At 35.5% G+C, this 25,898-nt stretch overlaps 4 protein-coding genes across 8 annotated transcripts in view; 2 read left to right on the forward strand and 2 right to left on the reverse strand.

Annotated features, from left to right (window-relative positions):
* Positions 1-4,185, forward strand: part of LOC18595191 (exocyst complex component EXO84B-like) — a 6,557-nt gene extending 2,372 nt beyond the window's left edge. For 3 of the 5 annotated variants that reach the window (XM_088807458.1, XM_088807459.1, XM_088807460.1), the window contains 2 exons: positions 758-871; positions 1,005-1,272. In XM_088807458.1, coding sequence (XP_088663584.1) covers positions 758-815 — 58 coding nt within the window. In that variant the 3' untranslated portion in view covers positions 816-871; positions 1,005-1,272. Of the gene's footprint in view, positions 1-757; positions 872-1,004; positions 1,343-1,430; positions 1,516-1,620; positions 1,935-3,477 lie in introns of those variants that run through there. The other 2 variants (XR_016027091.1, XM_088807461.1) reach the window with 2 other exon arrangements.
* Positions 1-10,469, forward strand: part of LOC18595188 (exocyst complex component EXO84B) — a 24,817-nt gene extending 14,348 nt beyond the window's left edge. The window contains exon 5 of the mRNA XM_007023023.3: positions 10,031-10,469. Coding sequence (XP_007023085.2) covers positions 10,031-10,198 — 168 coding nt within the window. The 3' untranslated portion in view covers positions 10,199-10,469. The remainder of the gene's footprint in view (positions 1-10,030) is intronic.
* On the reverse strand, positions 10,316-14,462 carry LOC18595189 (uncharacterized). Its single transcript, XM_018123155.2, has 2 exons — positions 10,857-14,462; positions 10,316-10,769 (listed from the first exon to the last, which is right to left on the reverse strand). The coding sequence occupies exons 1-2, from the start codon at positions 13,840-13,842 to the stop codon at positions 10,423-10,425; spliced, it is 3,333 nt and encodes a 1,110-aa protein (XP_017978644.1). The 5' UTR covers positions 13,843-14,462; the 3' UTR covers positions 10,316-10,422.
* Positions 14,463-18,137: 3,675 nt separating this feature from the next.
* Positions 18,138-24,233, reverse strand: LOC18595193 (RNA-binding (RRM/RBD/RNP motifs) family protein). The gene is made up of 9 exons (XM_007023030.3): positions 23,981-24,233; positions 23,247-23,426; positions 23,076-23,151; positions 21,765-21,894; positions 21,530-21,644; positions 19,901-19,992; positions 19,733-19,802; positions 19,547-19,629; positions 18,138-18,539 (listed from the first exon to the last, which is right to left on the reverse strand). The coding sequence occupies exons 1-9, from the start codon at positions 24,122-24,124 to the stop codon at positions 18,443-18,445; spliced, it is 987 nt and encodes a 328-aa protein (XP_007023092.1). The 5' UTR covers positions 24,125-24,233; the 3' UTR covers positions 18,138-18,442.
* Positions 24,234-25,898: the final 1,665 nt, after the last annotated feature.

The raw sequence follows: 25,898 nt of genomic DNA on the forward strand, positions 1-25,898 counted from the left end.
ATTACACAGCAAGTTGAAGCCATTGATCTGTACTCTGCTTTAGCTGAACTCCTTGCAACTACTGACTGTTTCTTTGATTTCCATCTTACAAGTGAGTCCCCAATAAAGACGCAAAATCCAGTAACTGACCTCCTGGTGTCAGGACATCCTTCCCAATGACTATCCGCATAACCTGATATTTTTAGAGCAGATTTTGACTTCATCAGTATTCCCTGCTTTGGTGATGCTTTCAAAAACTTCAAAACCCTATGAGTTGCAACTAGGTGTTCTTTTCATGGTTTGTCCATAAATTGTGATAGAACCTATACAGCATAACAGATATCTGGTCTGCTGAAAGTCAAGTATATCAGCTTTCCAATCATTTGCCTGTAGCTTGTAGGGTCTGATAATACTTCCTCATCCTTGACTCTGGAGAGTTTGTGATTATAATCAATTGGTGTACTTACTGGTTTAGCTCCAAGAAGTCCATTCTCTTCCAGAAGATCAAGGGTATACTTCCTTTGGCATATAGATATACCTTCAGGGGACTTAGCAACTTCTAACCCCAAAAAATACTTTATTGTTCCTAAGTCTTTAAGCTTAAAAAGAGAGTTCAGAAAATCCTTGACTTTGTTTGATTCCTGAACTGATGTGCTGCCAATAAGAATATCATCTACATAAACAAGTAATACTGTAAATTTTCCATCCCTTGTTTTCATAGTGAATAGTGAATGATCTGAGTCTGACTATTGAAAACCATACTTCAAAATGGCTGCAGAGAATTTTGCATTCCATTGCCTTGCTGCCTGCTTCAAACCATACAGAGATTTATGTAATTTGCAAACCAGTCTTGACTTTGCAGTGTACTCCCCCTTGACAGAATACCCCTCAGGTAAATCCATATATACTTCTTCTTCTAAATCTCCATTTAGAAAGGCATTATTTATATCCAGCTAAGACTAATGCCAATTACATGTTGCTGCAAGTGCAAAGAAAAACTCTCACTGTTGTCTGTTTTGCTACAGAACTGAATGTTTCCTGGTAATCAAATCCTGCTACCTGATTGTATCCTTCAGCAACCAGGCGTGCTTTGAATCTTTCCACTTCACCATTTGCTTTCAGTTTCACCTTATATACCCACCTGCAACCAATGCTATGACAATTTGAAGGTAGAGGTACAACAGTCCATGTATCATTATCCTCCAAAGCATGCAATTCAAGAGCCGTGGCCTCTCTCTAGTGGGAATCATTCACAGCCTGATGATAAGAAACAGGTTCTTGTATATGTGACAATGAAGTGGTAAAGGACTTGTGTGAAGGAGAAAGTTTTTGAGGTGACAGGAATTTGGCAATTGGATAGGAGGTAACATGATTGGTTGCTGGTGGTAATTCTGTATAGTATGCTTCCAAATATTTTGGAGCATGTCTGATTGTTGTACTTTTTCTTGCAGGCACAGAAAGTGTTTTCATTAGTAGCTAGTTCAGGCTGATTTGTGCTGTCTGCAATGGGCAGACTGCTTGAAGGTGATGAATCAGGTGAGACATTATTGGTATTTGAATTGGTATGGTTCAATTGGGGTGACATAGGTTCAGATAGGTCAAATTCAACTTGTTCATGGTTTTGAGATGGAATTACTGCAGGGTTATGGTCAAAATGATCAAGATATATGTCATGCACAGCAGGTGTTTGATGAAAAGTTAATGGCTGCTGATCATGCTGTTTAATTCGAAATGGAAATGTTTGTTCGTGAAAAATCACATTTCTTGATTTTAGGACGTTGTTAGCACTAAGATCATAAACCTTATAACCCTTCATGTTATTTGGATACCCTAGGAATATGCATTTAGTGGCCCTTTTATCTAGTTTCTTCCTATTTTGTGTTAATGTGAACATAAAGCACAAACATCCAAATACTCTCAAATGATCATACGAAGGCAATTTGTGATGGAGGAGCTCATATGGTGTTTTATTGTGAAGAACTTTACTTGGCAGCCTATTGATGATGTGAACTGCTGTCAAAACAGCATCTCCCCAAAAATATATAGGTACATTTGATTGATGCAGTAGGCCTCTTGCAACTACTAAAATGTGTTGATGCTTCCTCTCAACAATTCCATTTTGTTGATGAGCTTCAACACATGACAACTGGTGAACTATACCAGTATTTTCAAAAAAATAAAGTAATCCTAGTTCTTTTGCATTATCTGTTCCTATACTTTTAATGGCAGAATTGAACTGTTTTTGAACAAAAGCATTGAAAGAAGGAATGATTATAGAAACTTCTGATTTAGCTTTCATTATGAAAATCCAGGTAAACCTTGTATGATCATCAACTACAATTAAAAAATAGCGTTGACCAGATATGGTTGGGTTTTCATAAGGTCCGCAAATGTCAACATGCATCAGTTCAAAAGGAATTTTTGTGTTTTTAACGTGTACTGGAAAAGGCAACTTTCTTTGTTTTGCCAAAGGGCGAATTTCACAAAGTAATTGATTTGAACACTTAACATTTGCACGTTGTTGATGTATAATATTCAATTTTTCACAAGGAGCATGACCAAGTCTGAAATGACATAAATCAAAAGCTTTATGTCCTGTACTACAGGCATTAACTGACAAATTGAAAGGCAACTTGACAAGTTTATCAAAGGAATAATTTGACAATTCTTGCTCATCTTTCTTAGGTTCCATGGCATACAATCCTGAAAAGGTCCTAGCTACCCCAATCACTGTCCATGAATGAGTGTCCTGAACGACACAATATTTGTCAATAAAGAGAACAGAGGTATTTTTTGTTCTAGTGAGTTGTCCTACTGAGACTAGATTGAATCTAAAACTTGGAACACAAAAGACATTTTTTAGAGTCAACAGTGATGTTAATTTGACAACTCCTACATGTGTTACAATTGCTCTTTTGTTATTAGGCAGCTGAACAAAACTATTAGTAACAGGCCTAGCTGAAATAAACTTGTTTAGAGAATAAGCAATATGATCTGATGCTCCTGAGTCCATAATCTAGAAATTTGATTTTATCATGTCAACATTAACATTTCTAAAATTAAATGGCATGTTATTGATTGTGTTAAAACATAAATGGCCTGAAATAATACCTGCAAAGGCTGAGTTGATCAAGGAAGGGTTTCTCTGCAAAGTGTTTGATGAAAAGTTCTTACCATCAGAATCTGTTAAACCATTCTCACTTAAGAGCTCCATTAGTCTCCTTACTTGCTACTTGATGATGGACATTTGAGACATGGATGAATTCCCTCCAGACTCTTCTTACTTGTCAAATTGACTCTCTCCAGTTGATGAGTCAGTCAATGTAAAGACATTGTTTACAGCTGCTTTTCCTTTTCTGACATTGTTCTTCCCTTTGGTGAATTTGAAGTCCTCTGAAAATCCAATCAGCCTGTAGCACTTCTCCTTTACATGTCCCTTCTTTCCACAATGATTACAAACTATGTACTTCTTAACTTTCTTCTTTCCTTCTGCTGCAGTGTACATTGCAGCTGTTTCAAGAGTTGGTTGTGTTCGAAAAAGCATGCTTCTCTGTGCTTCCTCCCTCAGAACTAGATTGTATACTTTGTCAAGAGTTGGAATAGGATCCATGAGAATTATTTGGGATCTCACAACAGAAAAGGATTTGTTCAAGCCATTCAAAAACCTGAAAACCATGTCTTTTTTATGCTGTTCAGAATACTTCTTGAAGCAGTTTGGATTGCAATTTTCACACTCACAATGTGGTAAGGGTCTGAAGCTTCTTAACTCCTCCCATACCCCCTTTAGTTCAATGAAATATGTATCCACTGGTCGTGAACCTTGTGTTATGTTGCCAAGAGTGTATTACAGATTGCATATCCTAGTGTCATTAGGCTGTGCAAAGATTTGTTTCAGTGTAGCCTAGATTTCTAAGGTAGTGTCCATGTAGAAAACTGTTGATGCTATAGGTGGTGAAATTGAATCCAATAGCTAAGCCACTATTAGGTTGTTACACGGATCCAAGGGGAGAGCAAAGGATCTGAAATGTCTGGTTTGACTATGGTTCCATTGATGAAGCCCATTTTGTTTCTAACAGAAAGAGCTAACTGGAAAGACCTACTCCAAGTAACATAGTTGCTTGTGGTCAGCTTGGGGTTAATCACTATAGAACCTGGATGGTCTGTATGATGAATAAAATATGGCGATTGGGGATCTCTTGTTGGTGAGATTTGTGTTTGACCATGGTTTGAGACCTTGACTCATTCGATCCAGATTCAGACATAGTGTTTTGTAGATTGACAGATCAAGTTGAGAAGCAATGAAAATCAAAAGAACAAATGAGCTTGAGTAAAGTTGATTATCAGAAACCTTACTAAGAGAGGAATGCTGATGATAATATGACAAGAGATCTCTGCTATAGATGCTGTCCGATCACTAGCTGAAGAGTACTATTTGCAGGAATTTTGTGCCCAGCTCTGATACCATGTCAGAAAAGATGAGAGAGCGACGGAGGATGATGAGAGAATGGGATATTCTCATTACCAGATAGGGAAAAAATCTTTACAAAGTTTATATGCAGAAGTTTAACCTTAAGCTGAAAGAAGACTAAGCTATTAAATGCTTAACTAACTAATCATTACACTAACTAAATTTTGAAAATAAATTGTACATAAAACGGTGTAGTTCTGAAGCTTTTGACTCTTATTGAAACGCTGCGTACAGGCCTCCTTCTTTTCTTCTTACCCCATTATTATTGAAACGGTGCGTCTGGGGTCTTTTTCCTGTGGCTTTCTTCTTTAACCTGATCACTCTGTTCAGTGAAGCCACTTATTCAGTTCTTCAATTCCTTGATCCTTCAAGTGTGAGCTCAATACATATTGACCCAATATCATCTGATTCTTGCTTATTGCATTTCAATTAAGGATTCGTCTCGCTACATCGTGTGAAAAAAAAGAAAAATGTCCTTCCCAACAACGTCGAAATCAGAAATTCTATGTGCTTCACATGAAGCAAAAAACTGTTGGTTGATAAATCATGCGGGCTTTATCTTGTTTTGCTACTTGCTTTTCTTGTGTGTGTATTACTTCCCCAAAATTTTCTACAAAGTTGAAGCAAAAAGTGCAAGGCATAATTTTGTTTGATTGAAAGTGAACAAATGGCTCAAATGTAATGTTGTTCAAACATAATTTTCCTTAAGGAATGAAAGGATCATGCATTTATGTTATCTATGAAAATTAAATTTTTGTTTTAATTCTTCAAACATATTGGTTGCTTTTGAATCCAAATGCACTTATTGCTTTGTTAGTTGAAGCAATAAAGCTAGTAGCAAAAGTAACAACCAGACAGAACTTTAAATCTTAAGCTTTAGAGTTTGGGCCAAAGACTGGCTGAGCAAAGTAATAGTAAAACCTTTGCAGAAGTACTCCCTGGATTGAGTGCAGAGGAGTGAAGTCCTTTGCGTATATGATAAAGTCACTCCATTATTGCAGCTTCAGCTGGTTTTCTATGCATTTTAATTGTGAGAAAAATGATGGAAAGTATTATTGAGTTATCTGGTGTGAGTATCCTGGTCTGGACTGTATATGCGCCTGATGTGTTGTATGCTTGCTAGGCTGGATCAAAAATATACAAAAATGTAAATTTACTAGAAAACTGGAAATTGGAAACAGAAAGGTTGTTTTCTAGCACCCTACCATTTGTTTTGAAATCCTACTTAATGCCATGGAATTTGATAGAATTCCATAGGTCTAAGAACCACACATCAAAGGACAGATAGAAGTGTAATTCCACAAGAGGTATGTGCTTTAGAAGTGAGCACATGGATTTCAGTTTGTTAAAACTTAGACTATAGAGATATTGTTTTCACATGGATTTCATTTTTCTAGGGGTTGCTGGAGGTGCCTACATGGTAATGGCCTAATACTAACTTTAAACACAATGTGTAGGAACTATGTTTTAAATGAATTTATGTAGTCTGCAGCCTCTTTTTTTTAAAAAAAAAAAGAAATTATATGCTAAATCAAGTTTGAAGCTTTATCAATTCTGTTGGGTCTGTCTGTATGAAGAAAGTTTTCCAGACTTTTTTCTTCTCATTATTTGCTATATTATGTTGTTTTCTGTTGGTTAAATGAGAATCATTGTTTTGTCAGCATTGCATTTGTTTTTATACTCTCTCTCTCTCTCTCTCTCTCTCTCTCTCGTCCTGAAAATTGTTCTGTTAGCTGAAATTCGGTGCCCATTGTGGACACTTCATTTTATACTCTTTATTTTTTTTCGAAGGGATGCAGTTTATAGATGTAGAGGTTGCCATTGATTTTATTGGGATTACTAGAAAGAGGTATTGAAAACAGTGTTTTAATGTTTGTTGCATCTAGCAACTAATTAGTTTTTTTTTTTTTTTAATCTGAAGAATTTATGTAGATCTTTATGTGTTCTCAGTATTAAGAGACCAGTAATTTGGTTACATTCATAGAAGTTGTAGAGATGTGAAACTTCAGGATCCAATCGGGGTTGGGGACTTGTACCTTGGCCTGCAATTCCCCTTCCTTAAAGGGTGGGGCCTGTCCTTGAACTCAAAGGCCTAAGCGTAGAGGTGTTTGAATGTTTGTTGCATCTAGCAACTAATAAGTTTTTTTCTTTTCTGAAGAATTTATGTGGATCTTTATGTGTTCTCAGTATTAAGAGACCAGTAATTTGGTTACATTTGTAGAAGTTGTAGAGGTGTGAAACTTCAGGATCCAAGTGGGGTTGGGGAGTTGTACGTTGGCCTGCAATTCCCCTACCTTAAGGGGTGGGGCCTGTCCTTGAACTCAAAGGCCTAAGGGTAGAGGTGTTGAAAGTAAAACTTCTTTGTTGTTGCCCCCAGAAGGGAATGGGGATGGGGTGTTGATAAATTTACTTGTTATTGATGATATTAGTCTTTAGAAAGCTGCTGTCCTTGTTTAAAAATTGGATGGATTTTGGATTTTAAGACGTGGGCTTCATTCTTGCAGCACGTCTAAAGAGATATCCGATTTAGAAGTAGAGCTTTCGTCTATAAGAAATCTGCTTTCGATGCAGGCAACATTAATTCATGGTTTGGCCGAGGGAGTTCATATAGATTCATTGTCCCCCAAAGCTTCTGAAGGCCGTACTGCTAATGGCTTATTGGATATTGAAGATAGTGAATCTTCAGATCTAGAGAAATGGTCAGCTGAATTCCCTGATCTCCTGGATGTTTTGTTAGCTAAGAAGAGAGTAGATGAAGCTCTGGCAGCCCTTGATGAAGGAGAACGTGCAGTTGCTGAAGCAAAGGAAACAAATTCATTGAGTTCTTTGGCACTTACATCTCTGGAGACTGCTATTATAGAGCGCAACCAAAAGTTGGCTGACCAACTCGCTGAAGCTGCTTGTCAACCTTCTACACGCGGTGCTGAACTTCATGCATCAATATTGGCTCTTAAAAAGCTAGGTGATGGACCACGTGCTCATACTTTGCTCCTTAATGCACACTTCCAAAGATATCAATATAACATGCTTAGCCTTCGCCCATCAAGCACCTCATATGGAGGAGCATATAGTGCTGCCCTTTCATAGTTGGTGTTCTCTGCTATTGCTCAAGCTGCTAGTGATTCCTTGGCTATTTTTGGTAAGGAACCAGCTTATACTTCGGAGCTTGTAATGTGGGCACTGAAGCAAACGGAGGCTTTTGCCCATCTTGTTAAAAAGACATGCATTGGCTTCTTCAGCAGCTGCTGGTGGTCTAAGGGCAGCTGCAGAGTGTGTTCAGATAGCTTTAGGTCATTGCTCACTGTTGGAAGCTCATGGCTTGGCACTTTGTCCTGTGCTCTTGAAACTCTTTAGGCCTAGTGTTGAGCAAGCACTTGATGCTAATCTGAAAAGAATTGAAGAAAGCACTGCAGTTCTGGCTGCTGCTGATGATTGGGTGCTAACATATCCCCAGTTGGTACTCGTCAATCTGGCTGGCCCTCTAGTGCATCCCTTGGTAATACAACAGCATTTCAGCATAAACTAACAAGTAGTGCTCATTGATTCAATTCAATGGTCCAGGTGAACAGTTAATTTAATATAAATGTATCTTGTCTTTGTTATGTGTGTATACTTGTCCATGCATATCTGACTGACCTGTTTGTGCTTTTTTTTTTTTTTTTTTGAATTTGATCTTGTTATCTGCCTTCTCTTTTTGATAAATCATGGATGAAGGGAATAACTTTTCTTAAAGTGGTTCTTTAGCCTGATAATTGGATTCCAAATTGCAAGGCGAATCTTGTGGTTAAGATACTAGTAATTTGATACCTAATTTATCATACTTTTCTTTGGTTCTGCAGGTTTTGAAACTACTTTTGTTTAAATATTCAGGGTGCCTTTTTTAGTTGGTCCCACTTAGTCTTTTCACTCATAAATCTTTTGGCATTTCATCTATTCAAATTCACTCTTCCAAATTTGTGTTCTCCAATGGTGTGGGGATCCTTTGGGCTTATGGAGCTCACTAGTGTTGATGGGGCTTTATGGAATGGTTTTGGTTAGATTAAATAGGTTGAAATATGGAAAAGAGTAGGATAAGTGGGTTTTAGCCATAGAAATTCTAGTTCTTCATCTGTGAAGAAAAATTAGAGGTGGATGGCATTTGTTTGTAAGATCATTGATGGAGATTGGACATAGCACATAGGAGACTGTGGATGGCGTTTGTTTGTAGATTGATGTTTTATGCATCTCTCTTTGTTCATTTTGTTATGTAATGGCATTATATCCTTTGACTCATTGTGATGTCTTTTCTGCTTGCACTTATAGGAGTTTTTTGAGGATGTGGGACCACTGTTAAGCATGCAGTTGGGAGGGCAAACACTGGAAGGGTTGTTTCAGGTGTTTTACTCATATGTAAACATGCTCATAAAAGCATTACCTGGTTCAATGGCTGAAGATGCAAACTTTGAAGGTACTGGAAATAAAATTGTGCAAATGGCTGAGACTGAGGCCCAACAAATTGCTTTGCTAGCAAATGCATCATTATTGGCAGACGAACTTCTCCCACGTGCAGCCATGAAGCTTTCCCCAAATCAGGCTAGTTACAAGGATGACCACTGTAGAAGAACTTCAGATAGGCAAAACCGTCATCCTGAGCAACGAGAATGGAAGAGGCGCTTTGTGAGTTCAGTTGAGAGACTAAAGAATACATTTTGTCAACAACATGCCCTAGATCTCATTTTCACGGAAGAGGGTGATAGCCATCTTACTGCAGAGATGTACATTAATATGGATGGTACTGAAGATGAGGTGGAGTGGTTTCCATCTTTAATATTTCAGGTGATTTTATCATTCTTTTATACATATGTCATTATACCTGGTTCTCTTGGGAGTTGGAATATTGTTTCCTTTAATTGTTGTTTGTGGCTCAAAACCACCTAGTTTGAACAGGTGTGTTTTACTTTTACCATTGTCTTCGCTTTTAACATCTCATAGTATCTTGTTTGTAAGGTTATAATTCTTATTTCACACCTCAGATTTAGATTTCTTCCTTGATTAATAGTTGATTTGTCTTTAGTACTTGATTTAGGCATGAGTTCTTATTTTTGTTTTATGTTTTTAATATGTAAGTTGAAAGTTTTCAAGCTGGGCAAAACCGTCTTCTGCTGTAATTTTGTTTTTATAAGGGCCTTGGTAATTTAATCTAGTCTAGGGTCTCTTGGAGTTTCTAAAAGTTCCATATGTGTTTCCTTTAAGTTAATGTGTATGTGTTTATTAGCCAGTTTCTTCTGCAATTTTGATCCTAGTGAATGAGGGAGAAGTCTTGGGAGCTCCTTTTAAAAAAAACCATATAATCTTCATGTTTTTTACTTGGTTTTGGGTTAACAAAATTATGAGGTAATTGTTAATGCATGGATGCTTGGAGTCTCATGCATGCTCATTCTACCTGTTTATATATTATTCTTTGCTTTCTATTTACAGCATAGGTTTTGGGTGTTTAATGGGCTTTCACTCAATTTTTTTATGTGATATTTTACTTTAATTTTCTCTATGCTATGTGGTTTGAGAATTCTGACCACGTTGTCATGATATGTTTTTACAATTCAGGAACTCTTTGCAAAACTAAACAGGATGGCTAGCCTGGCAGCAGATATGTTTGTAGGAAGGGAAAGATTTGCTACATTGCTATTGATGCGACTTACTGAAACTGTCATCATATGGCTACAGAAGATCAAAGCTTTTGGGATGATATTGAGGATGGACCGAGGACTTTAGGTCCACTTGGTTTACAACAGGCATAAAAAGCTTAAGGTGATGAGTTAGGACAGCAAGGGAATAAAAAGCTTGCATGCATGATTCAATTAAACTTATGAAAGTGTTGTTCAAATATGGTAGGAGAAAAAGATTTAAGTAGAAAAATAATGACATTGAATGCCCATAAAATGGCAGAAAACCAGGCTACAAAATTTATGCTGCTGGCTACACTCAAGAAACCTAAGCTAATGTTTGCTTCTCTCAGTGATATTTGAGTTTAACAGTTGCGTCACTACACCTCTCATTGTAGGTCTTTTGCTTGGTTCCTTTTCAGTACATCTCAAAGCTACCAAAAGCACATCAATGACCTGATACCTGATCTCTGATTCAGTAAACTCATCCATCAGGCCTGAATCAGCAATCCTATTTATATCTTCTGTGTGGCTCCAAACAGACCTAACCCACCCCACAATATCTGTCTCTCCCTTGAATGCTGGATCCAATGCCCTCTTTCTGGTTATCAGCTCAAGCAAAACAACCCCATAGCTATACACATCCGACTCCTTGCTCCGGGTAGTTGTAAATGCATTCTCTGTCAAAAGCCATGTAATTTTAGTAAGCTTTACGAATAAAAGAGAAAAAATGGTAATTTACCAAGGTTTTGCAGAGGAAGAATTACCTGGAGCAATGTATCCAATAGTGCCCACAAGTGAGGTAGATGGTTCTGAAGCAGCAGACTGATCCAGAAGCTTAGCAATTCCGAAATCAGAGATATGAGGCTCCATGTCGGAGTCCAGGAGGATGTTCTCCGGCTTGATGTCTCGATGAACTATAGCAGGATCACAGTCATAATGGAGATATTCTAATCCATGCGCCGTTCCAACTGCAATCCTATAGCGGACACTCCAGTCCAGGATTCGTGCAGGATTAATTGCATGTAAAACGTCATGAAGGCTCCCATTCGGCAAGTACCTGTATAAGATTAAACCATAATCTTTTCTTAACCAAAAGTCTTCCAACCTGACCAGGTTTCGGTGCTTAACTTTCCCTATGGTTTGAATCTCTCTGGCCATACTTAGGTTTCCACGTTTATGCTTTGTCAGCATAATCCTTTTAACAGCAAAATCATTCCCTGGACTCAGTGATGCCCTAAATACAACTCCATGTGCCCCTCTGCCAATCATATACCTGTCATTGAGATTCTCAGTAGCATCCATCACTTTGTTGAGTAAGGCAGATGGGCCTTCTTCGGCATGGGCCCCGAGTTCTTGCTTTCTTTTTCTGAAGAAAACGAACATCAAAACCACAAGAAGAAGCGCTACCACGACCAGAGAGGAACCAAGGGCTATCATTGCAACTTCCACTTTGCTAAGACCCTTCTGACTCCTCATTCGATTATTACAAGGATTAAGATAGTTGTTTCCGGGGCAAGTCCTGCTGCCTGATGCACCTGATGGTTGACAATTGATGCATAAGCCGGGATCGCCCACGAAAGATGATGGAGATGAGTTCACAAAAGTCATCAGTGTTCCTGGTATTGGGCCAGTGAAGTGATTGTAAGAAATGTTAACGTCAACCAAGGAATCCATTCCATCAAGAACTGTTAAAGTTCCTGTCAGATTATTATGAGAAATATCCAAACTGACGAGCTTGAACAAATTTCCTAGCTCTGAAGGAATTTCACCAGTCAATCCATTACCGCTGAGATTTAAGGCGTAAATCAAATTCTTCATTGCTCCAATAGATGAGGGAATCTTGCCACCAAAGGGATTTCCACCGAGCTGTAGCTCTGAAAGCATTTCAAATTCTGACAAGAAAGATGGAATGCCTCCAGTAAAATGATTTTCGCTTAAAAGCAGAGTGGTCAAATGTTTCCAGCTTGTAAAAGCATGCGGAACTGAACCATTCAGTGAATTGAAACTCACATCAAACGTTTCCAATTTGCTGCAATTTGACAACTGAGATGGCAAAGAACCTTCTAAAAGGTTGTGGGAAATATAGAGAGTCCGAAGATCTGCCAGATTTCCTAACTCTGAAGGTATTAATCCTGTGAGCTGATTCATGGACAAATTTATGGAAGTGAGATTTCTACAGTTCCCCAAGCTCGACGGAACTGCACCAGTGATCTTATTTTCACTGATGTCCATGTGTGCAAGATTTGGATTTTCTGCAAATACTGGGAGCACACCCGTGAGATTATTCTGCTTAAGGATCAATCTCCAGAGAGTTTTACAGCCTCCAATATCAGCAGTTACGCTACCATGAAGCTGATTTTGACCCAAATCAAGCACCCTAAGTTTCTTCCGAGAGCAAAGATTTGGAGGAATTGCACCAGTGAACTTGTTTTTTGTGAAATCCAACCGCTGTAAGCTAGCATTGATTCCCAGATTTTGAGGTATGACCCCAAAGAACTGGTTGTCATATAATGAAATGTTTTTCAGTAGCTTGAGCTCAGTGATCATTGAAGGCAACTCCCCAGTAAGATTGTTACTATATACAAGGAGATACTCTAGGCTTGAAATCCTCCAAATGCTAATTGGAATCTCACCAGTCAAATGATTGATAAACAGTTCAAGGTCATGCAATTCACTTAGCATACCCAATTCATTCGGAATTTCCCCCTCGAGTTGGTTGTCATACAATAGCAGTCTTTGCAGAGACTTGCATTTCCCAAGTTCAGGTGGAATTTTCCCAGACAAACGATTTTCAGAAAGGTCAAGTTTCACTAGCTGATCCAGTAAGCCTAAGGAAGAGGGAATAACACCTGTTAAGTTACTATGCACAGCAACCAACTCTATCAAGCTACTACAATTGGCTAACCCTGGTGGAAGACCCCCACTAAAGCTGTTGAATGACAAATCCAAAATACTCAAATTCTTGCAGTTGCTGGAACCTAAGGGAATGACGCCCTGGAGCTTGTTTAGGCTGACATATAAATAGATGAGGTTTTGAAGATTGTTAAGACTGTGGGGCAAAACTCCCACCAACTGATTCCCACCCAAATAAAGTTCTTGCAGTTTAGTACAATTCCCTAAAGACTCAGGAATGGTACCCGACAACCTATTATTAAATAAATAGAGAACCACAACCTTACTCAAGTTGCCAACATTCATAGGAATGAAACCACTTAAGTTGTTATCATTCAAATACACAGACTCTAAACATGTAAGTTGAAACAATGATTCTGGTATTGCACCGCTCAAGGAATTAGAATACAAGTTTAGGAAGCTCAACTTTTGCAAGTAGTTGAAGCTATCAGGAATGGATCCAGTAAACCCATTTGCGGACAAATCCAAATGAATAAGGGAAGTGCAGTTGGCCAAACCTGAGGGTATGGCACCAGAGAAATTATTACTGCTCAAATCAAGGGTGCTCAATCGGCTCAAGCCAGCAATCTGAGGACCCAGTTGGCCTGAAATGGCAAAACCGGTGAGGTTAAGAGTGAGGACATGGTTGGAATTGTCACAAGCAATCCCAACCCATTTGCATGGATTTGGGTGAGAAGCATTCCAGGTGGAGGTTATGGAAGGAGGCACGGATGACCAGTGGGAGAGTAGAGACAAGAGAGCTTCCCCATCAGAATTCAACCCAAAAACAGTACAACTGTTTTGTATTGAAAAGCAGCAGCATAACAACAATAACAGGAGAAACTTATTACTGATCATTTTTTTCCTAAACTCTTAACTCTTAACAACAGGAGAGATTGTTACCTTCCAGTTCCACCTTGCTAGTTCAAGCTCAAGACTGCAAGTTGATGAAAGCTGAAAACACCCCAGCAAGCATTACTTGGAAGTAACCCAGTAACCCTCCCTCTGAGAGAGAGAGAGAGAGAGGGAGAGGAGAATGAACAAGTACAAGAAGAAAAGAAGAAAACCCAGGTTCTTGTGGTGATTTGGTAATGAATATAAATAGAGACGGTTGATTTGGGTGATGGGTGTGAATCCAAATTCTACCATTTTGAACGTGGTTTCTGCAACAGGTGGGAATGCAGGTATTTAGTTAAAAAGTTACAGAAGCTGCTTCGTAATTTTGCTTTGGGAACAAAAAAAACAAAGTGAGAAAGGAGAATGAAGGAATGAATGGAAATGATAAGGACATGTCAGAGTATGTGGTACCATTTCCAATTCAAATGCTTCCCTCGAGGGACAGTAACTTGACTTTCCCCTGTCTTCCATTTCATGTTTTACTTACTCACAGACATCACCTACCCTTTTCCCCCTTTCTTTCTGAGACATTTCCTTTATTATCTCTCAGCCTCGTAAGCTTGAAAAGGAATGGTTTTAGTGCAATCATCAGCACCATGATTTTTGTATTGATTTATACCTTTTAACTGCCATAATAACGACCTTGAATTTATCCATTAAATGATTTACAACCACTAATATTTTATTTTATTTTATTTTATTTAACTTATGTGTAAATAAAATAAAATATCAATTAAGGAAAAAAAATATCCAAAACATGTTAATTAAGAAAATAATGTCACATGAAGCAAATTAAAATTATAAAAAAGAATTAGGTAAAATTCATGGTTGATTAATTAATTAATTAATTAATTAATTTAAGGCTTGGGAAATTGTCCCTTAGCGTGGATGTGAGAGCAGTAGGGCAGAGGAAGAATGGGGAGTGGGACGACTCCACTTCCAACTCAAAACCTCTTTTATTTATTTAGTAATAAAAACAAAAGGGAAATGAGTGCTTGGCGTGCTTTATTATTTAATTTAATAAATTAAATCTAAAATTAAATAAATACTTTGGCTTTGGCTTTGGCTTTCATCAGTCAACAGTTTCACACTTTACACTTCCCAACTATAAAACCCCGGTTTTGCATTGTCCCATTCACATTGACTCCCACTCCTCTAAATTCTTACCCATTTAAATTAAATATATTTAATATTTGAATTCATAATTATTTTTATATTAAATTTATAATTTATGTATTTACTGATTTTTATTGTTATGTTCGTAAAAAAAAATCAATTGATATGTAATTATGCATTATTTTAAAAACATTAAAATACATTCTTATATACTGAATGCTTATTTACATTTCTGGTGCATTACACACAGAGGCAAAGGGAGGGCCTAGTAGGGGCTCTTGCCCCCAAAGTTTTAAAAATTTATAAAAAATTTTATTTTTATTTTTTAAAAAAATTTATAATTGTCTTTACAAATATTAAATTTTTAATAGAACTATTTTATAAACATTATCTTCGTTCTCTAAATCTAAAATCCTAAGTCCGTTATTGATTATACATATTCAAAACTAGTCATTGTGCTTATTTTATTTTGTTTTTATAATTTACAAGATATATACAAATTATATACAAAAAATAACTTTAAAAAGAGAAAAAATAAAAAAAAAATAAAGTATGAATAGATGAGAAATTTCATATATCATGTAAATATAGTTTTTTGAAAAGTAAAAGATTTAGATAATTATTGGTTTTTTTAGAAAGAAGTGCTCAAGAATGCAAAACAATTTTAAAAACGTTGATTGTTAAATAAAGACCAGAGAAGAGGAAGACTAATTAAATTTTAATTCGTTGGAGATTGTCCCTTCTTGTTGCCTTGTTGTTGATGTGGGAGTGGGCCAGAGAAGACCAAGACTCTTCTTGCTTTCTCCTTCTTAAAAGGGAACAATGGAAAGAGCGAGGAGGCTGGACTGTGAGGGCAGAGACTGGACAATTTCACGGCAGTCCACTTCAACTGAAAAGCTCAATAAATGCTTTCTTATGGATGCGTGTTTGGCGCGCTATATTTACAAATTTAATTAATTAAATCTAAAACTCAATAAATGCTTTCGCTTTGCTCTCATCAGTCAACAGTTTCACACTTCACATTGAGTCCGACTATATTTTAATATTTGTAAATATATTTTCAATTTAAATTATACATTGCTTGTAAAATTCGGTCGACCCCATTCTATTACCTATTCTACATTAATCCTTTTTTCTTTTATAAATAATCATAATTTAAAATTTTCAACAATAAACATAATTTATAAATTCAATATATCGAGATAAGTCTCTTTTGAAATACCCTTTTCTCTTGTATTTAGGGAATAGAATGGAATAAAATAAAATAAAGTAAATATTCTATAAAAATATTATTATATAATTCGATTTACAAAATAAAATAAGATAAAAATTACTATTATGATTTATTATAATATTTGATTGATAAAATTACTTTTAAAAAATAGATATACCTTTTATAATAATATGTAATTATCTTTTTTTATTTTATTTTTAAAATATTAATGATTTAAAACTTATTTAAAATAGATCATTTAAATATTTATATTTTAAATATTAATATTTATCTATAATTTAATCATTATTATGCTTAAATATTAATAATTTTAATAAATTTCTAAATTTGAATTATTAATTTTTTATAAAATTTAATTAAAAAATTAAACTTTTTAATTTCTTTTCATTTCTATTTTTTTTATAAAGAATATTTTTATCTCATCAATTATTCCCCCACCATGGAATAACAAATTTTATGCGAGAGGTTGGAATTAACTAATCTTTGATTTAGAGCGATTTTGGGAATAGAGATTGAAAATAGAGCCACTCCCCAACCAAACATAGTGATGTGTCCCAATTTTTCTTAGTCCAAATTTTTCTATATTTAATTAAAATCATCTTCGTGGGTCCTAAAGAAAGAGCAGAGCTGACCACCTTAAAACTTAGAAGGCAAGACTAAGGTCAGAGCCGCAGGATTAACCTCCCCCATCCATAAGGGAAGGGAGATGGGGCTAACCACTCTGCCAATAGGTTTGGCCGACTTCACTGTTGTAATAATAATGGCTATGTATGTTGCTAAGAGAAATGGAACCGCTCAGCTAGAACCACACTGAGCAAGTCAAAAACCACCATAAATAGTTAGAGATATTAGGTATAATTAGTCTATAACTGAAGGATTCAAAATAAACCAGTCAGTCACTGTTAGAAAATTCTTTTAATTCACTGCAAGTGCAAAACATTAACCGTCCCATGTCTTTTTTACCATTTTTCCCATTTCTTTTCACCCTACCCTAAGCTTGTGCCCTGTCCACAAAACTCCATCACTCTAACTGCATCATCATATACCATTTACAAAGAAGAAAATAGAAGAAAGACCCAAGACTTCTTCCAAAATAAAGAGCAATGGAAAACGGGCAGTTAGAACATAGAACAACCTCGACACCCGTTGCAACCTAAGAGCTGTCAACCGAACATCCGCATGGGGATGTTTCAACTCTTGACTACCACTAAAACATTACCTGAAACAAACATATCAGCTGAAGTACCCTTCACCTCAATGCTCATACAGAGTAGCTTATCCTGCATATAAATCACAGCGGCATACATCTTTCTAATGCCCTTAAAGTTATGCTTTGAAGACCTTACAAATAAATGCTAACAAGATGATAACCGTCCTTTCACTTGACTGGAAGCATATGGTGTGTCTAAGGCTATGGCAATGGTCATAATACTTCCTCATAATAAATGAGCAATGCTATGCTTTCCTACCGCTTTTTCAGATCATAGTAGTGACATGATATGAAAATTAGGCTTATCTTAGAATGTCATGTTATTAATGTAATGTATTTAGATCACAGTGGCATACATCTTCCCAAAATTGTTCCTATAGTTATGCTTTGAAGACCCTAATATGGTAAAAACATGTTAATCATTTTTTTCCACTTGACTGGAACGAATAGTGTCTATGGCTACGGCAATGGTTCTAACAATTAAACGTACAGAATGAAAAATGGTATGATTTTCTACGCTTTTTAAATCAAAATACTGCCATGAAATGAAACTGAGGATTATCTTTGAATGTCATGTTAGTAATGTAATGTATTTAAATCAAACTCCAGATGTATGCTGCGTGATGCGGTTGAACCTAATATAGGACAACAGTAGTCCAGCATCATGGTATGGTCAATGTTGAATATGAGGTAGAATAGCACGCAAAATACCCAAAACTGTAGATAATGTGCTACTTCTACAAATGTTAAAAGTTATCTCAAACCCTATAAAGTTAACCTGCCATAACGCATGCTGCAGACAAATGCATGTCTTAGGTAAACTGATATAACATGAGCAAATGGTGTGTTCATGAAACAACTATGTGCATTCAAACACATGAGAAGAGATGCTAATGCTGATGTTGACAATGAAATGGATGCATGCAACAGCTGCAAGATGCATCCTAGCATGTAACAGTTGTATTTGTTGGAGCACAGAAAACAGAGAACATCCCCTTGATCTACTGGTAAGTCATTGATGGTGGAGCACCATTTGCACCAGGGGAAGCAATGGGATGACCAGAGTCCTTCCTTTTACCAAAAGGATTCTTAGAATATCTAATTTTTAAGTCAAGAAAGAAAACCATCTTCAAATAGGCATTTATATTGCAAAAGTTATGAATGCAATATGTAAGCTAATAACATCACCAAAACAAGGATGGTGCCAGGGGGGTAAGGGAGTGGAATGGAACCCCCTAGCTTCTCCCAAACTCTTATTTAGCCCCATAGAAGTTTTTTCACTTTTCTTATTTAGTTTAACTTGGACCCCTTGATTTTTCTAATTTCTTTATTTAGCATTCAAAATTTTTAAAATTGTTTTGCATTCTTGAGTACTTCTTTCTAAAAAACCAATATTTATGTAGTTCTTTACTTTCCCCAAAACTAGATTTACATGATATATGCAACTTTTCAACTATACATACTTTTTTTTTTATTTTTTCTCCTTCTAAAGTCATTTTTTATATATGATTTGTTTATATCTTGCACATTATCAAAACAAAATGTAATAAGTACAATGACTAGTTTTGAATCTGTGTGATGCACAAGAAATGTAAATACAACAAAGCATTCAGTATATAAGAGTGTATTTTAATGTTATAAAATAATACATAATTGAATTTAAATTGATTTTTTTTACACAAATCACAATAAAAGATAGCTTATAATTCAATTATTAATTTCTAATGACTAAATTTATGAATTATAAAGCTAATATAAAAAAATTATGAAAATAAAAGTTTATTGCCCCAACCCTTCTTAAAAGGACCGAAAGCATAGATTGAAGTTCTTAGAATACAAATTCGACATTAAAAAAGTATCGTGTTCATCTAAAATGGAGATGTTTGTGGAATGTCATCTTCTAACCTACACTGAGATTAACAAGAAGCAGTACAAGGGGTAATTATTAGGTAGACAACCTGTCGGATTGTAACATTGAAGACACATTCCCATGAAATAGCACATGCACACAGCACCGATAAATATGCAACAGTTGACAGAATAAAGAAAACCAAAAACAAGAACATTTAAAACAGTAAAGCCACGACAAAATGCAAAAAGGATACTGTATTCGCATGCCAACAGAACCAGAACTAGGGATCACAGCACCCTGTAAATTGTGGTGCACATTGGTTGCAGTATTGACATCCTGCAAGTTGGGGAAACAAACTCTAAGCTTATGGAAATACCCAAGAAACTTTCATTCCATGAATTATCAAATGCATCCAAGTAGATTAAGAGAAGAAACTTACTTCAAACTCTATAAAGCAGACAGTATGCCTTTCTTGTCTCAAGATCTTCATTTGCTTAAAACCAGGTTGACTGCATGTACAGCAGCAGTATCAAATCAGTGAGCAACTGAAAAGTTACATTAGAAATAAAACAGGTCATAAACTAGCCAGGGGTTAAGACATTCTTACACACTGAATAGGCCCCTTAGTTCTTCCTCATTAATATTCTCTCCAAGATTGCCAATAAATAAGGTATTGCAAGGAGGGTTATCTTTGGTATTCTGCCAACAAAAAATTTGTTAAAAACAAAATAATGAAGAACCTGTAAAATTTACTTGGTTACTCATTTGACAATCAACTGCTGGATGTATCATAATAGGAAAAATAATCATACCACTTCAAACTAGGAGAAAAAAAAAAAACCCTACTTATAACAAGGATCGGAAACTTGAGACTTGAGAGAATCAAACAGCTATAGAAGAAAATGCCCTTGTTATAGCAATATATTACCCTAATACACAATCAAACAGCTATTATACGCCAGCTAAGGTATTTGCTTCAAGTTCAGCTCAGGCATGTTCCTCCATTAGAAAATTTTTCTCCAAGAAAATTTCAGAAAATGCAGCAAATCTGAACCTCATCAAATTTGTCAGTCTCTTCTACAGAATACAAATTCTTTACAACCACAATTATTACATCCACATTGGGAGCCCTCCCCATCTCCTTTCCTTTCTAAAACATGAAAAAAGGCAGGTTGCAAGCTAGGGGTGTCAGAATCCTCGCCAAGACAAAGAGGAAATATTTTCAGGATAGAAGAGTCTTAAAAGGAGATCTTTCTTGCATATGCAGAATTTGAGAAACACATTCATCCTTGGTTGTTAGAAATGCATAATGAAAATTTTAAGCCTTGCGAAATGCAAAGCCTGCTGTCATAATCCTATGATCCAACTTGTACTATTAATCATAGAAAATATCTTCTTAGATCAAAAACGATAGCTTAGTCTAGCAAAACATATTAGGTAGTGATGATAGAATGATAACAGTTCTATCAATTAAAAATGAGATTTAAAAAAGAAAAATATATTAAGGACAAAAAGGCTAGCCAATAGTGGACAATAAAATTGAAATCATTTGTATATACTTGGACATGCAACATGTACAATATACCAACAACCATAAGGAAAACTTAATAACAGATGACTGGTGGACACGGACACAAGTATCACACCAAGAGCCTGTTGGTTCCAGTGAAAAATCAGGGGTCCAGGGCAGTGAGAAGCACTCCCACCACACTACTCCATGCTACTAAACAGGCCTTAACCAAACAAGGGAAGTCCAACATCGCAACTGCCAGAAATTCATAAACAGAAAACATGGCTGCATAAAAGTATTTTTGATGATTTTAAATGTTCTTTTGGTACATAATGATCTATAATAGTGAGTATGTATATTTAAATATGAATTAGTTTTCATTGGCTTCCAGGGAAAACTGCACATGATGGATGCCGCATGTAAGTTTCTCAGAAAGAATGAATAGCATCCTCATAAGTTGCAAGCTCTCCGTTCACTAACAATTATCCACAAAAGCATTGGGCACAAGGTCATATCTCCAGTGTCCGACAAGCCAACTTTTCAGTTGAAGTTCATTATAAAGCCAGGTATATGATAACAAACTAGAATTTTTCATCAAAGTCAATTATTATGAAATAGATAGTAAAAAAGTGCCATGTACATAATTTAGAAGGACCTAAATGGGCAATAAAAATTGACACAAAATCTAAGCCATGGGAGAAATGGCATGTGGCAAATAGAAATTACCTGAACAGGCACGTAACTGCTTGGAGCCGGTACAGGAGCAGGGGTTGGCATTGGTACTGGAGGAACAGGATAACCTCCATACGGATCATATGGAGGAGGAGTTGGAGCCATATACCTAAGCCAAATACACCAAATGTTTAACTTAATAAGAAATGCAGTAACTACAGCTGAAATTATTTACTGCTAAGCAAACTATGATCATAGCAGTATCCAACATTCTGGCATAGCTTCTTACCCTTGTGGTCCCCAAACAGGAGCAGGAGGAGGGTGAAATGGAGATGGAGCTGTATAAGCACTGTGTGAATAATCACCACCAGTTCGCAAACGTTTGCTTTGATCATATGCATTAGAATCTGCTACTATACCTACAGAATAAACATCACAAAATAAAAGTGTGATCTTGATTATAGCACAATTTGCATTGAAATTTTATCAGATTACTATGCCTCTCCCTCTCACTCACTCACGCACACCACACACACATTCCCACCTATAAAGTGGTCAATAACCAACGGCCAATATTATATCTTAAAGGCTTTTCAAAGTAAAAGGATATTCCACTATTTATATTAGGATTTTGAAAACAAGAACAAAGTACAGAAAACCTGGAAGCAAATAATTAATTAATCAGTAGTCAATAAGTATTGGGAACTACAATATGGCAATTTAAAAATAGGAATTATTCATGTGCATCAAAATAATAAGCTGGAACAGTCAACTAAAGATCTAATTCCTGTGGGGATAAATAAACTTCAGAAGACAATGTTAGGACTCTTCAATGGGAAACTTCAAACCGTACAGACCTTAATCAATAAAATCAAATTTCAACATAGAAAGAAAAGCCCCAATAAAAATTCAAACAAGTGACAACCAAAAAACTTCTTCCTGCCATTTGGCCCACAATTTCCATAATTCTCGCTCCTTTTTGTCAAAACTTATGATATTGCTCCATATTACCATAGGGAAAACAAAGAAAAAGGACAGAAGATTAAGAAATAGATGAAGAAATATATTGGTTGACAATCAGCTATCTAAATGGAATTTTCAACTTTTGGATTAGTTCCCAAGAGAGAATAGCTGTTTTAGAATAAAATATTCAACTTCATTGGTGCATAGACCAGACAAGTATGCTACAAACAAGTCAAAAATAATCATTACAATAAAACGCTAACAAATATTTATTTACTTCTTTTAATATTTGCAATTTTCTTTATCGATTGAATTTTAACACTACAGATCAAAAATATCAGAAGAATCTCCAGAGCATACATCTAAAATCAATCCTGTAAATAAAAAGTATTGACAATATTTCAGTCACATTCAAACCAATAAATGCACTACTTTCAAATTTCCTTTCTCAGTCCTCTTCTGTTCTTTGAGCCATCATCTCATTGTCTTTCATTGTTCAGGATTACTTCGCACCAAATTATATGTTTTGCACAAATTTATCTCCAGAAAAAAAAAAATCTGTCTATATGTTTCTTGATAACTAAGCAAAGTCTTTTTCACTCTGGCATTGAAACCCAGGTGTTAAATGGTGACTCACCTCTTTTAACAAATAGATTCTTCTTTGCCATCTCTATGTGCAATACCGACTTTGACTCAGCATCAAAAAGCATGTCCTAATAACCACAGAATCAAACACAATCAGTGCTTCCAAAAAAAAGGATTGTATCAGATGGTTAAAATAAAAACACCAATTAAATATTTATAACACCTGAAGGGAATCTTTTGCAGCAACTGCAAGTTGTGCACTTGAGAAGAGAGCAAAACCCATGGGCTTTTCTCCCTTGTAGTTCACTTGCGAAGCCTCATAACCTGGAAGCCATCTCAGCAAATTCTGTAGCTCTCTCTCTTTAACATCTTCAGGAAGACCCGTAATGAAGATAGTCCGAACCTGAACTCACAACAAAATTTTCTTTTAGCTTTCCAATATCGAAGGAAAGTCCAAAGAACTTGTACATGCAAACAAAAAATAAGTCCTCCAAAAGTATTTGCACACGAACATAAACGTGCACATATCTACACAAAAATAAGGCTCTGATTTGTTGTTACTTCTTCAAAAGTTGCTAACACAAAAACATTCATTCACTCAAACACGAACAAATAATTAAACTGTAATGCACATTCAAAGAGAATCGTGTCGCAGCTTTAAAAACCAAATCATAGATTAGCATAAATATTCATATTTAATTATTAAAAAATATTATTTTAATTTTCGGAAAGAAAAAAGCAAATACAAATTGGAAGCTCAATATCTATGTGAATTAATCTATATACAACTGATTTGAGAGAGAAAAGAAATGGAATCTACAAAGCTGAGCTAAGCGAAAAGAAACTAATATATTTGTAATTACTTATAAATAAGGTCCGATTACCATCAAATCCTACAATTCAGACTCAAATCTATGGCTTGAATGGAGTAAATCGAGTGAGAGAAAGAGAATTGACCTCGTCATGAGAGGAAGCAGGTGGAGGAGGATGGTGGACAGAAGGAGGTGGTGGAGGAGCGGCTGCTGCTGCGGCTGGTGGGGGCGGAGGTGCTGGTGCCGGCGGCCATTGCTGGTGATATGGGTGGATTCCAGCACCCGCCATGTCAAGATCTCGATTGAAACCCTAAACCAAAACTCGAGGTCGAGAGGAGAAAGAAAAATAGATCTATGAAAACAGAGAAATAAAAGGACGAGAAACTAATAATAAAAAGGTAAATAAAATGACAGACGATAAAATTAAGTAAATGGACCTAAGCCGGCCTGCTCCATCATTAGTTGGTAGGACGGAGCGGCTACCCGTTCAGCACTTGGAACAGGTCCGACTTAAACCGGGTCCTAAATTTTTAAGCTAAATTATTTAAAAATATTAAAATATTAATGTAAAAAATATTTTTTTAATATACGAATAATAAACTTAACTTAACTTCGATAGATCCAGTTGGGTGCTTGAATTTTAAGCCATCAAATTGGATTTGATTCGATTTATGAATATGTGTTTTTTTCATTTTATTCGTTATTATTTTTTTAATTATAAAAAATTAAAATTTAGTAACTATTTTTTTTACATCATAATATTTATAAAAAGTTTAAATTATTTAATAAAATTTAAATAAAAATTTATTCTTTTATTGATTCAATCAAATTCATATAAAATAAAATATTTTAATATTTTTATTTTAAAATAAAATATTTTAATATTTTTAAATTTTGATTAAAATTATATAAAAATTTATTAATTTAAAATATATATTTACTGCTCCAAAAGTTTTAACATCGTTAATGAAAAAATAAAAAACTAAAATATTTTTTTCTCTTTCTCTCACATTTTTTTTTCAGACATTGACCGATCGGTGACACTTCCTTACGCCGACCACTCATCCCATGACCAGGATTTGACATTCTTCTATGTCAAGGAGCACTAGATCTGGCGTAATCTAGAGCTCCAAATCTAGCCCCTTTTACGATAGCTCTCTCAGCAGGGAGTGTGTTAGATCAGATCGGTTCTAGAGAGAAAACAAGGTAAGTTTTTTTAAAAAATAAAAAATTAAAGTTTATATAATGTTGTAATTTTTGATATGTTTGAAGGTAAAATTGTCAAAAAAATATTACAACGTCGAAAAACTAACAAAATTCTTATCGGTTAATTAACAATTGAACTTATATGTTCAGTAATATACTATTTTTAAGATAAAGTGTTTATTTCTCAAACTAACGACTTATATTATTTTCGCATAATTTTGATCAAAACTTAAAAGTGTATAGATATTTTATCTATTATTTTAACTCAAATAAGTTTATATTTTTTTTTATAACCAAATAAGTCATTGACTTAGTCAAACATAAAAGGGTAAAATACACTTAATATTCTCAAGTTTTAATCATAAGTTTATATAAATTTATTAATTTTCAAATTAAACACTCAATCCCAAACGTATAGACTATATCAATAACCTAAATGTAAAATTAATAAAATATCTTTTGTTCACTAATGTCTTTTCTCCCTGACCAATTGTTGAAAGGGAATACTCCGATTGATCACCTCATGGCCAGATCTGATCATTAAAATGCCAAATACGATCAAATAAAGCTCCCCCTAAACTGGGGAGCACCACCTAATTTTCTGGTGCTCCTTCGATGAGGGGAACACCATGCTCCCAATCAAGTGCTTCCTCGATCTGGGGAGAATTTATCTAGATAGATCTGGCACTCTTCGGTTAAATCCGACCACAAGGTGACTAGCCATGGGGTGGCCAGTTGGTGAGAGGGAGGTGGGATAGATTTAGATTTTTTTTAATTATAATTTGGTAATTTGAAAATTAATGAAAGGTAAAATTATATTTTTAAATTATCTCATCATCAAACAAACAAAAACATCA

This window comes from Theobroma cacao, chromosome 6 (assembly GCF_053813885.1).
Source record: "Theobroma cacao isolate CCN51 chromosome 6, ASM5381388v1, whole genome shotgun sequence".
NCBI lineage: Eukaryota > Viridiplantae > Streptophyta > Magnoliopsida > Malvales > Malvaceae > Theobroma > Theobroma cacao.

Coding starts and splice junctions, on each gene's coding strand:
- LOC18595189 (XM_018123155.2), bottom strand. CDS start 13,842: ATGATCAGTAATAAGTTTCTCCTGTTATTGTTGTTATGCTGCTGCTTT. Junction 10,770..10,856: donor TATTGGATACATTGCTCCAG/GTAATTCTTCCT, acceptor GGCTTTTGACAG/AGAATGCATTTACAACTACC.
- LOC18595193 (XM_007023030.3), bottom strand. CDS start 24,124: ATGGCGGGTGCTGGAATCCACCCATATCACCAGCAATGGCCGCCGGCA. Junction 21,895..23,075: donor GAATCTATTTGTTAAAAGAG/GTGAGTCACCAT, acceptor TTTATTCTGTAG/GTATAGTAGCAGATTCTAAT. Junction 19,993..21,529: donor GCAGTTACGTGCCTGTTCAG/GTAATTTCTATT, acceptor TTTTGTTGGCAG/AATACCAAAGATAACCCTCC.